The sequence below is a fragment of the Periophthalmus magnuspinnatus genome, chromosome 3 (assembly GCF_009829125.3).
Source record: "Periophthalmus magnuspinnatus isolate fPerMag1 chromosome 3, fPerMag1.2.pri, whole genome shotgun sequence".
NCBI lineage: Eukaryota > Metazoa > Chordata > Actinopteri > Gobiiformes > Gobiidae > Periophthalmus > Periophthalmus magnuspinnatus.
Window position 1 is genome coordinate 4,284,231 of NC_047128.1, and position 15,567 is coordinate 4,299,797.

At 39.6% G+C, this 15,567-nt stretch overlaps 1 protein-coding gene across 1 annotated transcript in view; it reads right to left on the bottom strand.

Annotated features, from left to right (window-relative positions):
* The window catches only part of LOC117385969 (NAD(P) transhydrogenase, mitochondrial-like), a 39,435-nt gene that overhangs the window by 6,224 nt on the left and 17,644 nt on the right, over positions 1–15,567 (bottom strand). Inside the window, exons 14-18 of the mRNA XM_033983269.2 lie at positions 14,298–14,493; positions 10,127–10,360; positions 6,304–6,464; positions 5,872–6,051; positions 4,651–4,810 (exon numbers count right to left, since the gene is read on the bottom strand). Coding sequence (XP_033839160.1) covers positions 4,651–4,810; positions 5,872–6,051; positions 6,304–6,464; positions 10,127–10,360; positions 14,298–14,493 — 931 coding nt within the window. The remainder of the gene's footprint in view (positions 1–4,650; positions 4,811–5,871; positions 6,052–6,303; positions 6,465–10,126; positions 10,361–14,297; positions 14,494–15,567) is intronic.

Sequence of the window (15,567 nt, forward strand, 5' to 3'; positions counted from 1 at the left end):
CGTTTGGAAATAACACCCGACTTATGCTTGTGTTAATATTTTAATAAGATAAGATAAGCCTTTATTAGTCCCACAGTGAGGAAATTCCAATATTGCACTGCACAGTTAAAAGAACAGAAGGAAAAAGATACATGCAATAAAACAAGATAATATATAAATAGCTTAGAATAATTAAAAAAAAAATAGACTTAAAAAATAAACTAAAAATATTCCATCAGTTTACATTATACAGGCCCTACATGTGTTTCTGAAGTGTGTTCAGTAGTTGTGTGCGTTAGAGAGAGACAGAGATGAAGATAAAGAGCAAGTGTGTGTGTGTTTGATAGAGCGAGAGAAAGAGAGGAAGAGATGCCTGTGTGTGTGTGTGTGTTTGTGTGTATGTGGGGGGGGTATGTGCTGTGTTAACTCGTGTGTGTTGAGGGTGGACACTTATCTTGAAATGAACAGAAGTACAATGCTTGCTGTTGTTTTGGGAAGTAATATGGTTGTAATTGTGTGTGTGTGTCTGTCTTGGCAGGTCAGTGCATCGTGTGGCTCTTTGACTTACGGTTGAAAATTTTGACTCTTTGTACCCAACTTGTTTGCCACCCCTGCCTTAGACCATTTGCTGCGTCGGGGCATGCAAGTAAGAATTAGTTTTACATTTTGTTTTGAATTTGCATCTCTTTTACTCAAGAACAATGGGCATGTTTCACCAAAGCTCAAAAAGGGCCCTTGAGGATTTGAACACAATAAGCCAGTTAGTTTAAACCCCATTCTTTGCGGTGAAGGGGCTAAAACCGGGGCCGATTTCTGTTAAAAATGTCTTCTACCCCAAACATGGTCCCATTGCGTGTGTGGGGTGGGCTTGGGTTTGCCTGCGTGCAAAGATCTGCTTTCCCTGCATCTGCCTCACTTCCCCGTAACCCCTTAGAAAAAGTTCAGTAAAAGATCCCAACACAAGTTTTGTTTTTTTTCTTCTTTTTTGGTCAAAACACAAAACATTTTTTCCAAATTCTCCAGACAAATTCGAGCCTCCTGTTTCTGCGCCGTCATGCTTTTGTTGTTGACAGACCCGGAGCTGTCTGGTCTCAATCGCGTTGGTCTAATCAAACCCACATGCGGGACCACACAGACGTCCCCCGGGATTTCAGGTTTTTTGTAAGTTTTGTAGCTTGACATGGGATGATACTGAAACTTTAAAAAAGGTCCTATATCACACAAAATGGACTCTTGTGACGCTTAAGCCACGTTATAATAGTGTTACATAATCAGCGTAAATCTGCAGGGTTTGTGTGTGAAAACATGTGTGAATGAAACAAAACACTGAGTTCTTCTCTCAAACTGAAAAAAACTCTGTACCTGTATTACCACATGATGACATCACAAGGTGGAAGTGCTCCACTGTGTTTTTAAACTACACACATCTTCATTTCTAGAATCATTTGGATCATTTCAGACCTGGAATTGCCAATCTCTACTGAACTAAAGGTAAAAGGAGCCGTTAACTTAAAAACTACCACTTCATGACATCACAAGATGGAACAGACTATTTTGAGCTTCGACTAATCCCCAAAATTGACTCGTGTGAATGAAACAAAACAACTCTAGATCTGTTTTTGGGGAGGTAACAACATTCTAAATCTCACATGTTTGAGTAACACTTTATTATTAGCCTGTTACATCTCCAAAGCTCAAAATGCTCTGTTCCACCTTGTGATGTCATCAAGTGGTAGTTTAAGTTTAACAGCTTTTACTTTTAGTTCAGTAGAAGATTGGCAATTCCAGGGCTGAAATCATCTGAATGATTCTATTAATTATTCATATGTATGGAGTTTAAAACACAGTGGAGCACTTCCTGTATTACCACATGATGACATCACAAGGTGGAACAGAGTGTTCGTCAGATTGAGGGAGGAACTCAGTCCAAATATGCAGGTTTTGTGTGTTAGACCTGGAGTTGTGTTTTGTTTCATTCACACGTTTGTTTTTGAGGTGGCAACAACATTCTAAAGGTTATGACTTCCATGTTAAAGTTCACTTATGCAACAGATCATGGTCATTTTCAGTTATAACTAAAAAACAAATTAAAAGAACATAATGGATAAGCAAAAACTAAAAGAACATAATGGATAAGCAGCTTTACTCTGCACATTGTGGTGATTCTGCCGCCGTGTCTTTGTTGGAGATTTTTACACTATGCAAAAGTCTCAATACTTGTTCCCAAATCATTTCTTTGATACTTTTTTTTAACACTATGGCTGAGTAATATTTGCAAAAATTAATATTGCAGTTTTTTTGGGGTGAAAATCTTGAAAATAACTTTGGCAATTCACCAAAAATGTGCCAGAATTTGTCTTTAAAAATATCAGGAGGCTTAAGTATCAAACAAATATGAAAAGACTCAACACCCAACAACTCTCTCGTTTAAGATTACAACATAAGTTTATTTCATTTTTATTTTAAATTCTCTTTTTGTAGTAATTGCGATTTTGGGAGTTTATTTTTAATTCTACCTGATTTTGAAATTTTGCACATCCTCAAAACAAAATTCACGATATTTTAGCTTCAATATACATCCCTGTACGTGTTTTTAAAATTACAGTGTCGTTTTACAATAGTTTTGATCAGTTCCTGAATAGTTTTATACCATTTCAGATACAGATTAAATCCTACATGTGCAGGGGAAAAAAAAAAAAAAAGCATAATTTGACAGATTGCGCCCTCTAGTGGCTACATCTGTTCATCTTTTTCCCAATCCATTGACGGCCACTCATTTTGATGTTTTTGTGTGTCTAACTCTTATGACGTTGCCAAAAACTGAAATCAATCTCAAGTCCGTGAGCGTAATCTTTCTAGACATTTTGACATTAACGGGCCGCAGCTGGAGAGCAGGAGTAGTGCAAAGAAACAAATGAGATTTATTTCAAATGGACAGTCTTGTTTGAAATCAGAAACTGGGATTTAAAAAAAAAAAAAAATCTAATATTTGGAGTTTATTTAAAAGCCGCTACGGCTCGAGAATTGGGCTGGATGTCGTGTCGTCTTTAATAAAGTCTTGAAACCCATTAGACTCGTTTTGGGCGTCGAGAATGAAACAAATATACATCATTTTAACTTCAGTTTAATCCGATCTAAAATGGCCTACAGCAGGGCCACATCAGCAAAATGGCTGCCTTAAAAGGACCAGATTTAAAATAAATCCAACTACTTTTTAAACTTATTAACCGTTTCAGTATTACTTATTCAAGTTACAAATATTGCATATGCATTTGCCTAGATGTAAAAATATGGCTGTGTAACTGCGTATCTCCTGATAAAATGACATTTTAAGATCATCATACCTTTATATTTACCCTGTCGACGGCCACATAAAATAATGCGGCGGGCCACATTTGGCCCATGGGCCTCGAGTTTGACACATGTGGTCTACAGAAACGGGTCCCTTCACTTTGAAAATGCAGGTCTCTTAGTTCTGCAGTTTTTAACATAATGATATGACGTGGAGTTTTAATAAATCTATAATGACAAGTACAGGAAAGTGGGCGGAGATGGGGGTTGGTTGAAAACAGGAATTTTTACAGCACTCAAGCCTCAAATGCAGAACGACAGGATGAATCAAACATAACAATGTCATTCCCTCATTATCCGGTTTATTACAACACGGTAAAATCCTCAAAAGTGTTGATTTTGCATAATACGTCCTCTTAGAACAGGAGGGAATCCATAGAAATATCAAAAGGACTTTTTCACATTTCCTTGTGTCTTTCGTTTGTGTGTTGTAGGTTTTGTCATCTGGCGGGGGACTGTGTGTGTTAAACCACCTTGATAGTTATAATCCTTCATGAACACCTGTATTAAAAATGTAAATATGTCGGAGGATTGTCCCCATTAACCAACTAACAATAAATAAGTAAATAAAAATAATCAAAGTGCCATTATCTCACACCCCTGAGTATCAAGGAATTTTTCGAGCATTTAAGAAACTCAATATGTTTTCTTTAAAAAAAAAAAAAAACAGTACATTTTAGCATGACTGTCGTCGACTAAACACATGTGCTGCCGTTCGATTGGTCGACTAAAAAGGGAGAGGGGCAAAAGCTCACAAAATATTTAGTATCTGTCCTGAACTGCACTCAAGACAACACACCTGCAGGCGGAATTCATGCAAACACTCCTGCTCCTCTATACAAACTACAAATGCATCGTTTCCAGGGCTTTTTTCTGTCAGATCGTTAAGACGCAGCTTAAGACCAGACTAAAAACCCACCTCTTCTCCCTGGAATCTGGTTCTAGCTAAACAGGATATCTCTGTTTTATTCTTTTACCGTTTTATTCTTGTGTCATGTGTCATATTTTCTGTGTATCTGTTTTGTTGACTTTTGTGTGAAGCACTTTGGGCAGCTTATGTTGTATTTTAAATGTCTTTGACTTTTTACAATCTATGCAGAAATTCTGATAAATTGAAGTCTTTACTCTGTGCTTTATAAATATATACAAGTTGGTGATTGAGGGAGAAATCCCCAAAAATACAAAATCTAAACTGTTGTCCCATATAATTCCATATTATTTCCATCGAACAATAAAAAAATAGTAAAAAAAATTTAAGAAGCAGTTCAAGGTGTGTATTTCTGTGACTGTGGCCCCGCCCCTGAGTATGTGCCCTGTTACCTGGGGTGATGATGATGTTGTTGGCCTCTTTGATGATGTCGATGGTCTGGTCCACGTTCACTTCTGTGTGCGTTCCCACGATCTCCATGGGCTTCCCTCCGGCTGTGGACGTCGTGCCGTAGCCTCCGAGGATCACGTTCGGAAGAGAGCGGTTCATGGCCTAAACGGGAACAAACACACAGGACGATCTGGTAAATGGCACTGGGTTAGATCCAGGGATGGGGCTTTTTTTTTTTTTTTTACTTGTGTTATTGAAAATGGAGATTGATCAACATATTTTTATTTTTAAAAACTGAATAAAAAAAAGGGGGGGATAATATTTCAAGGAATCAATATCAAAGTGCTGTTTAACAAAGCCTGTTCAAACCAGATTCTTTTAATATGAGGAAATTGGCTGTAGACTTGATTCAAATATTTCTTATTTAAGGCTGGAGATGAATCAAGATTTACTTTTTTGAATCAACGTAAAATCCCGTTTATTATTATTATTATTAAGGACTTTAACAGGTGGTCCATTTAATTTTTTTTTCCATTATTTGATTAGTTATTAATATATACATTTCTTCTAATTGTTTTTTTACTTTCTCTTACAAAATCCTCTTGTATTCATTTCTTCTCATTGAGCCTCTGAAGTTAGTTAGTTACTTTATTCTCCCCAAGGGGAAATTTGTCTTCACAGTCATGTTCACACAGGGAAAAACGCCATTTACATACAATACCACACAAACACATCACATACATTGGACAGACCCAAGGCAAGTAAATGACATTATAAAAAAGTGCATCATAAGAATTTCGTGGTCTATAGATTGTTCAGGTTAATAATGGCTGTGGGTACGAAACTATTTTTAAAACATGCTTTATTACATTTGAGAGTCCTGAAGGCAGTAGAGTAAAGTAACGGTGCAGTGGATGAGTGTGGTCCTGTGTTATTGTCTGTGCTATACGAGTAATGGCTTTAGAGTTTAGCTGTGACAGACTGGGAGTTGTATTTGGCATTTGAGTTTGACACGCTATTTTGTGACATAATATTCAGCAAAATGGACTTTTCAGAGCGTTTAACCATGTTCTGTCTGCTTTAATGTTTTTGTCCTCCTTAGGTTTATACTGAGGCTAAATGATAAATCCACACAATCCTCGGGAGGTGCTCTCGGGAGGTACTCTCAGGAGGTACTCTCAGGAGGTACTCTCAGTAAGCCCCTCGGAGCTCGTCGCACTCACCACACACATGATGTAGGACAGGATGGCTCCTGACGACCCGATGAGAGCGCCCACGATGGTCATGAGGTTGTTGTCGAGGAGGAAGCCCTCAGCACACAGCGCCCACCCGGAGTAACTGTTCAGGACCGTGATCACCACAGGCATGTCAGCGCCCCCTATGGCCATCGTCAGAGTCACACCCTGGAAAAAAGGATGGAAATAAGTGTGTGAAACAATCATTGGGTTTTAAAATAGACTACTCATGGATATGTTTGCGACCCTGCCATCATAAAGTACCGGGGAAGCACAGGAGTAAAAAAAAAAAACAAGACAAGTATTTGTTGTAGTTGTGTGCTGAGGTGTAAGTCTATCCCCATCAGGTTACCACATCAAACTAAGTGATTCTGCTATATTACATAAAAACAACAAATATAATCCAGAGTCTCCACTGACCATGATGGTGGAGAGGCCGGACACTCCGACCAAACAGCCCATCCCGGTGCCGTAGCTGTTCGTGAGCATGAACGGGATCATGCCGCCCATCGACGCAGCCATCAGACCCGCGTTCATGGCGTGTCGCCCAGGCAACATCAGAGGGGCGGAGTCCAGGAGGCCTAGAAAGAAAACAACACATTTCAGACAATGGGTCACCAGAAAATAACACAACAAGAACCGCTTTTCTCCTTTGTTGCAGGATCGTGAACACATCACATCTGTCACCTCAATAACTTAATTCATCATGGTCTGTGGATTTTGTGTGGACCTTTGTCAAAACTTTATCAAAGTCTATCAAGATGAAGGATCATTGCCATAGTTTGAAAATCATGAATATCCCGATTTATTTGCATTAGAAGAGATCAACAGGGTTTTTTCCATGGCCGATACCAAATCCAGAACAGCCGATAAGCTCTGCAGACACGTGGGTCCGATTTTGATTATAGTAAATTTAAATTACATAACTTGGAGAAAATAAACTCTCCCACAGCCCCATTTTTACCACAAACCTATAAAAGAACTGTGAAGTCACGTTTTGTGCAGTTATCACTTTGCACTAAAGTGTTCAAATACATCTAAATGTGTATTTAGGCAGCAGATTGGCCAAAACAAAATATCACCCTCTGCTGGAGATACTCAATACCCGATTCACTAAGACGCATGTCAAACTCAGGCCCGGGGACCAAATCTGGCCTGGGTTGTAATTATTTTTGGCCCGTGCACCACTAGTACTTCAAAATCACAGAATGCTTTACTAGTACACTGCAGTCGAGACCAGAAAGTGCCCCTCCTTTTCTGTTGACACTCATTAGCAACCAAGCTACTGGTCACCTCGGCCACACTGCTACAGAGACACAATTTATTTATTTACATAAGAAATGAATACTGTTGATGTGTCTTTTATTTCAAATATAATTTCTCTCTGTAATATCAGGCTTGAGATGTTCAAGATTTTGTGTTTAAGCAAAACTAAAGTTTGTTTCCATATGAAAAGGTTAAACATTACATTTCACACATTGAGATTGGCCTGTGAATTTGTCTTAGTTTTTAATTTTGGCCTACTGTGAATTTGAGTTCGACTCCCCTGCGCTAAAAAGGCCAAATATTGGACTATTGAGTTCGACACCCAACTGATATGATTAGAAGTGAGATGGATCGATATGTTATTCTGTCCATATGGCACATTTAGCATTACATAATCCTTTCTTACCTATGACTTTTATTTTATTATAAACAACAATATTTATCATTACTGGGATCAAGCTGCAGACCCTCTGGTTAGTGGGCTAAACTGACATCTTAAAGCTCGGCTCGTAACAAAAAATGCACTTGGCAAACGATTTTGTACCAAGGATCAGAATAAATAGAAAAAAAAACACAATCATCATCATCATCATCATCACTAACCCATTGTATTTATGTGTTTACAAAAGGCCAAAGCGTTTTCCCCGACGCCTCAGTCATTTCCAGTGTCGTTGGGGACTTGAACTGTCAGACTGATTTGAAGCCTCCATAGAAACACCAGACCCTACAACAAATCAAACCTTCACCACAGCCCTTTGATCACGACAAGCGTTTGTGCCGAAAAATCCAACAGACAAGAGAATATTTGCAAATTGGTGGTGAAATTATCCCAGATTTCCTCCAGTCCTGAGTCTGGATTTAACAAAAGATAAAGATCAAAGCGGCAATCAGACCTAAAAGAGCCGAGACTTAAGAGGAATCACGCCGAGTTTGAGCAAAAACACAAACTCTGATTTTGGGTTTAAGGGATTTGTTGTGCAGTGGAGCTTAAGTTTTCTTTGAGTCAGACATGAACTTTCTGTCAACATCGATCACCATCATGAGGAGTCTAGAGTTTAAAAGGTGCACTATAACTTTTTTGGTTGCAGGTCCATGGATGTGTTTTTGCGTTGCCTGGTTTATTTCACAGTATGGCATTAAACTTATCTCCATGGAGACGAGCAGGATTTTGCATTCTAAAAAACAAAGTACAAAGCAAAATTTGCAAATCACAAACAGTGAAAAACTGAAAATAAAATTCCTCTAGGCATATTTATTTTTTTGATGTTTGTAAAGAGCCTATAAACATATGAATACTTTATTTTATGCCCCTACACACATGACTAAGTTCTTCCCTGTCCCACTCCTCTTGAGTGTGCAACAAACGAGATGCCACAAACTGCAAAAACGTATGAAAATGGAAAAAGATGGGGGGGTATATTTTGTGTTTTAATATGATTTCTGTTGGAGGACAAACATGCACATTTTTAGGGCATTGGAAAACGTCAATATAAAATTTCAACATTTCTGTCAAGGAAAAATTGCGTCACAGCCTGTGACACACGTTTGAGCGCAGCGCGGTGCCAGGCAGGTGGCTGTTGTAAACAAACCGGCAGGTGTGTCATGGACTATCGATCCCAAAAGGAAAAAGAGAAAGAGCTGATGAGAACAGAGAATTCAAGGAAAAATGGACTGAATCATTTGCTTTCATTGCCAGCGCAGAAGGATTGCCTGCATGTTTGTTTTGTAATGAGAAGTTGTCACATAACAAAAAGAGTAATTTGGAAAGACATTTCCAGGGAAGGCATGCTAAATTTGCAGCCGACCACCCAGTTGCGAGTGAGAGAAAAAGTGCAATTACGCTCCTCTTTTTCTCCAGAAGTACTACAAAGATGGATTTAAGAAGTGGATTGCATCTCCAAACTCCACAAGTTTTATTGCAACCCGAGATATAATAAAGCGTGGAAAACGGTTCACAGATGGTGATTACATGAAGGATTCATTCATCAAAATATCAGAGCACCTATTTTCAGACTTCAAAAACAAAACCGAGATAATACAGAAAATTAAAGACATGCCTCTCTCTGCAAAGACGGCGAATGAAAAGGCCATTAAAATGGCAGGCGACATCACGAATCAGCAAATCAAGGACATTAATACAGCTCCAGTGTACTCAGCCTGTGATGAATCGTGTGCTGTGATCAATATCGAACAGGTAGCGCTGCTGTGCAGGTACATGAACTCTGATGGGCAAACACTGTTTCTTTACTGTATTTGATATAATTTCATCAATGCAACAAAACATAATATATTAATATTGTAATGAAAGTTAAACTTCAAGCATCAAATATCATACAGCAGAGTAGTCACATGGTGTGTCATTCTCTCCAGGATGTGCTGCAGAGAAAATAAACATTTAATCATGAATGCTCATTATGTATTTGTAGCCTACTTAGTCATTTTGATAGTAGGCTAATATAGCTAATATACACTTACAGCGTGTTGCCTTTATATAAGGCTTATTTAAGATTTGTTTTTTTGGTCCAATATGGCTCTTTGAACATTTTGGGTTGCCGACCTCTGTCCTAGGCTTTTGTGAGTCGTTTGTGCAGGAGGAGGGTCTAAGGACAGGGGGCGTTCTAGGACAGTTCTCCATTTGCTTGTTTTCTATGAACATTGGTTATTCTGTCAGAAAATCCAACAGTGTTATTGACCATATGTGTTGGTTAAATCACAGATCTCTCTAAGAGACAACTCCTGATGTGATTTTGGGCTTTAAAAATCCCCCATGCATTTCATAAACTAATCTACAAAAATACATTTAATTGAATTAGTAGTCTAGATTTCACTCTTTCAAATGTTATTGCTCAGGGATGTGTTTTAATAGTATGCTTCTCATCACAGGTCTCATTTTAACAAATTGCAAATGTAATCGCAGTGCTTGCCAGAAAAATTGCAATATTTTTTCTAAATCTTTCCGCTTTAGTCCAGCACTGACCTTGGAGCTTGCCGTATGCGACCAGGGACCCGCTGAAGGTGACTCCTCCGATGTAGGTGCCGAGGTAGGCCACGGTCTTGAGCACGCCGGCGGCCGGGTGGGTCTCCAGGTGAGGAAACTCGATCATGTACTCCGCGATACAGGTGAGTACAGCAGCCATACCGACCAGACTGTGGAACGCCGCCACCAGCTGAGGCAGGTCTGTGATCTCAATGCGCTTGGCAATCGTCAGACCTGAAGAGAATGGAAAAATATTACATTGGGTAAGCACTTTTTTAACCCAAACTAGATATTCTCAAAAACGTACACTACCAGTCAAAAGTCAACAGGTGTTTTGACATTTTTGGTTGATTTTTTAATTTTAAACATTTAACCAAACACAACTCCAGGTATGTTTTTGACAAGCAACATTATAAACAGATCAGAAAATAGTGTAATATGGGTCCTTTAAGGTTAAGGTACACTCAATAGTCCCAGTTTGAAAACGTGTCCTCTGCATTTGACCCACCCTTCAGTGCAGCTGGGGCACCTCACCTCGAGCAGGGCCTCTCCAGACCCATCACCAGATCTTGGGCTAGGCTACCTTCCTTAAACAGGAATGAGGGCCTGAGACATAATCTCTCACCAATATATAATTCCATCCTCAACCCAAGGCAAACAAGGGAAACAAAGAACAATATGGTGAGGGGGTAGGGCCGTTAAGGCTGAAACTGGAGACAACAGGTGTTTACAGTTTTAGTGTAGTTAGCTCTTCCCTTCACACAGATATAAGTCAGTGTCCAGCAGTGGACGAGCAGCCAAACGTCTTCACTTCTACAATGAGTGATGCTAACTTGAGGCACTGCTCTGTCTGATGCTGTTACTCAAAATTAGACTTCAGTTTCTTTATGGTCGGATTGTGTTAAAGCTCAGATTGACTTAGCTGGAACTACTTTCTGACCATTTTCAGACTGTTTGTGCCAGTGTTTGCCAATTGTGTCACTGTGGTAACTGCTGAACATTCAGTCATATACATGCATACATATATAAGTCCCCCCAGCATGATGTTACTGATGATGTCAAAGTATAAATTGCGCAGGTTTGTGCGCTGATGGGGAGAATTAGGAGTGCTGGGAAGAAATGCTAAAGTGACATTCAAGAGGCATCAATATTACTTTGGAATCACAGTAGCTGAAATTAGCCCATCTACTTAGCCACAAAATTAAAAAAATAGCTTCGTGATCTGATTGTTTATTTGGCAATTTATATTTTCTGTTGACAGAGGCAGAAGTTGACATTGGCCCTACAAACAAAAGCAAATCAAACTGATCTGGACACGTGTTTTTGGTTAAGCCTCAACACATGCTCTTCAGAAACCTTCAAACAGGTTCTTATTTCAGCATTTCCTGAAACGTGCGTGTTACTAGTTTAACCCGAAGTAAACCCAAGTAGTCTGCTGCCTGTCTGTTCGTGTTAATGAGGATTTTAAAAAAAGTTGGATTCACCGCAGAGGCACGGCACGGCTTACATAAAGATGGATGCTCTGTTTCCAATTAGAAATACCATTTTCACTTTACAAAAGACTCGAGCAGTTGCATGTGAGCACAATGTGTATATACAAATTATACAAATTCCTCGTGTTTTTTTCTAATCGTTTACAATAACAGACGTGCCTTCGGTTCAGTAGGGTTGCATTTCTGCTCGACACTTTCAAGCCTAGTAAAAACTGTCAAAACTTGAAAAGGGAAAAGAGGAAACGGGTCTAAACAAACAGTAAACAATGGCACGTTGGCTTTATACCTGCTGAAAAGAAAGTCATTTTTCATAATAACGTTACCGCGCCAAAGACCTACCAAGAGTTCTAGTATTTTCATCAGGGATGCACCGATCAGATATGGAAAAATTTGCTTGAGCAGCTATCGGCGTCCGAATATCGGTCCTGTCAATATCCAGGTTGGACGTATAAACTGAAATAATGACCCTGTTTATATAAGTTCAAATATGACCTCTAAAAACGAACAGTCCATGGCACATATGTCAAACTCAAGGCCCGGGGGCCAAATGCGGCCTGCCACGTCATTTTATGTGGCCCGTGAGAAGATAAATTAAAAGGCATGACTGTCATAAAATTAGTCTATACTGCTTTAATGTGAGCATTGACCATAACTTAATGAGATTTTCCCAACAAGTGGAGCTGAGAAATATTCGCAAATAATCATCTCTAAATGTTCAGGAAGAGGAAAATTGCCGGCATGTAAGGTAGGTTCGAGAAAGGTGATAAGGTGAATACAAGTTTGTGTTTTAAGGAAAAAAACTTGTATGTTTTTTGTGTTATGAGGCGAAGTCGGTTGTGAAAAAGTAAAATTTACGTCGACATTTTGACACCAAACGCGGAGCCAACTATGCAAAAGTTAGCTTGCAAGAAAAACAACAAATTGTCCAAAAATTAAAAGGCTGCAAATGGCTGTTTTTAAAGCAGTGCTGAAGGTCTGTGAGCAAGTTTGCCCCGACCATTGACGGCCATTTTGCTGATGTGGCCCTATGTGAAAATGAGTTTGATGCCCCGATCTATGGTAACAACAGAACAACTTTGTATAAATATATGGACATAGCTAACCTGCTAGCTGTAGCTTTCCAAACAGGAAGCGAGCATGGGTGAGGTTCTGGCTCCATCGACTGGCTCCAATTCACTTTCTATTGAAAAATTCACCCCTGTCTCTGTACCTGCTGCTGTCAGACTCGTCATTTTGGTCTTAAATGTTCGTATTAACCCTCTACATGATCCTGGGGTTTTTATTTCACAATTGTGTCTGTAAATCAAGATATGAACATTAATACGAAACAAATCAGGCGCCTTCTTTCACTCCCGCTAGCGTTAGCAACACTGCCAATCAAACTGTTGCCAAGAGCGGGAAAGGGCGTTACCTTCAACAGCCTCGCTCTGGATTGGCTCTTTGGTTGCTATGATACTCGCGGTTGGAATAAATCCTCCCTTATACCTGTTCTAGCCTCGATGAGCTTCATTTGGAGCTGAACGCTGTGGGTGACGTCACACTCACTCAATCCACGTCTTTACACAGTCTATGGTGGTTACTCGAGGGATAATACAAATAAAATGAGACCAAACTGATCAAATTGTGTTGTTTTAAGTTAATAAATGCCAACACGAACACCGGTGCATCCTTAGTATTTGTTTAGACCATATTTACACCCAGTTCAGTGAACCAAAAGAGACAAATATCCCCCAAACCAAGACTATAGGAAGTGGTGCAGTCTGGGCTCACCACAAGAGTAAAACCAAATATTTTCATGGACATGACATCCGGCATTAAAAGTTTTACTATCACCAAAATGCAACGTTTTCAGGATAGAAAAATAAACACAAGCTGGTTTTTGTCCTTTTTAGGGACATTACATTGACTTTAGGTCTGATTTAAGTTTAACCATAGTTCATACTTGCCTAAGCTTGGGCTCAGTCTCCAGGAAATATTCTGCAAATTGGACTTTTCACAGTGTTTAACCATGTTCTAGTTGTTGTTTTTTTTTGTCCCTCATTGAGCCTCTGAAGTTGTATTTAGAGTGATTCATCTTTAATCCACCATTTTCAAGACGCCATTTTTTCGCTCTACCCCGTTTAACCTTCACTGTGACGTACTCACTTCCTTCTGCAGTTTTACCTTCTTCAATCTTTGATACTCGTAGGATTCGGTAGCATCATATCGTCATTTTGGTACAAATGAAAAAAATGTGCTGCTCTAGTGTAACATGCGGCTGTCCATAGGGGGCGCCGACAGCTACACGCCGCTTTGTTGTGATGACATTTACGGCGACATCAGCTCCCATTGGACACCACAGTTTATGAACTTGGAAGTCGGCGGATTTGTTTCTTTTATTGAGTCGTTTTAGATGAATATTGTTATTGTTGTTATTTCAAATGTGTAAATTACAACAGAATGATCCAAGAGTGAGAGATGAGAACTATATATCAGACAGAAGCACAAAACGTCTGATTGAACCACAACCTTAACCCATTTTAACCCATATCTTAACTTTAAAATGAAGTTGTTGGGTCCTCATTATGCAAGTCCTAAAATATTACACCGATTTCTGTCCCTATAAAAAGGAGTGACGTCTAAGAAACTAAACCAGGACTAGAACAGGACCAAACCATGACTAAAAAAAACAGACTTACCCAGAGTTCCTCCGGTTGCCATGGCGAGAGACATCTGGGACAGCAGCTCTGGGGAGGGTTTGAGGGCCCCCAGCGTCGCAGCGATGCCCCCGGCGACCCCCATCATCCCGAGGGCGTTACCAAGGCGACTGGTGCCCTGAGCGGACAGGCCGGCCAACGCCCCGACACAGCACAGGCCCGAGCCCAGGTACATCATCTGGAGTTAGATTAGAGGAAAAAAAGTCACAATAAGAGTTCAGGGTTTAGTGTTTCACAAATTATAATGATACTCTTGTTGTGTGCATTGTGTCACCATGGTAACTAATGAATAATCCACCATAGAGATGCATCTAAAACACCCCCAGCCTGATGTCACCACAAAGTTTTAGCCTGAAAACATACAAAGTGGATTGAAATAACACATTTTCAGGAGCCTGTGATCAGTCCAAGCATTCACTGTCCTGTTTAGGAGTTTGATTTTCAACAAAAAGGTAAGGGGCTAACTGAAAAACTGTTGGCTAATGCTAGCTAACTTGTGAATAATGTTTAACAGCACAAATCACCTGTTGTAATTCATCTCTCAAATAACAAGTCCCTAAATCAGTTCTTTATGTTCAGATTGTGTTAAAACAGAGCTCAGATTAAAATCGAACTTGTGTAACCGAGCTCCAGACAGAGTAGAGCCTCCAGTTGTTGTCAACATTCCCTGGAGGTGTGACGCTAACTGTAGGTACTGCTCTGTCTCAGGCTTTTGTAACGATACATTAGCTATAGACCTAAGTAGTAGTAGTGGTAGCACTATGTCCACTCTTTCTCTGGTCTTTTGGTCCTACCCCAGTGATCTGCACTTCGGTCAGAGACTGTGTGCTGCATTTAAGTGGCACCATATACTGAATGTTAAGTGGTCAACAAATAAAATTCAAAAAACAGTTTGAGTGATTCACAGTGATAATGTTGAACTTTAATCTGAGCTTAGTTTTAACACAATCTGACCATAAAGAACTGACTTGGCACAAGCTCACCTGTTGTAGTTCAGCTGTCAAATAAGTTTGTGCTAGCTTGAGACTAGTGTTGAGACAGTTTTTCAGTTAGTCACTCTTTTTGTTGAAACTCTTAATCAGGACCATGAACGCTCGGATTGATCACAGGCTCCTGAAAATGTGCCGTTTAAATCCATTTTGTATTTTTTCTTTATCTTTCAGACTTTGACTGCATTTGTCTATTTGAATTGTGTTACCACGGTAACTGCTGAACATTCATCCACATTGTGGAGACGTCATGCTGGGGGTGT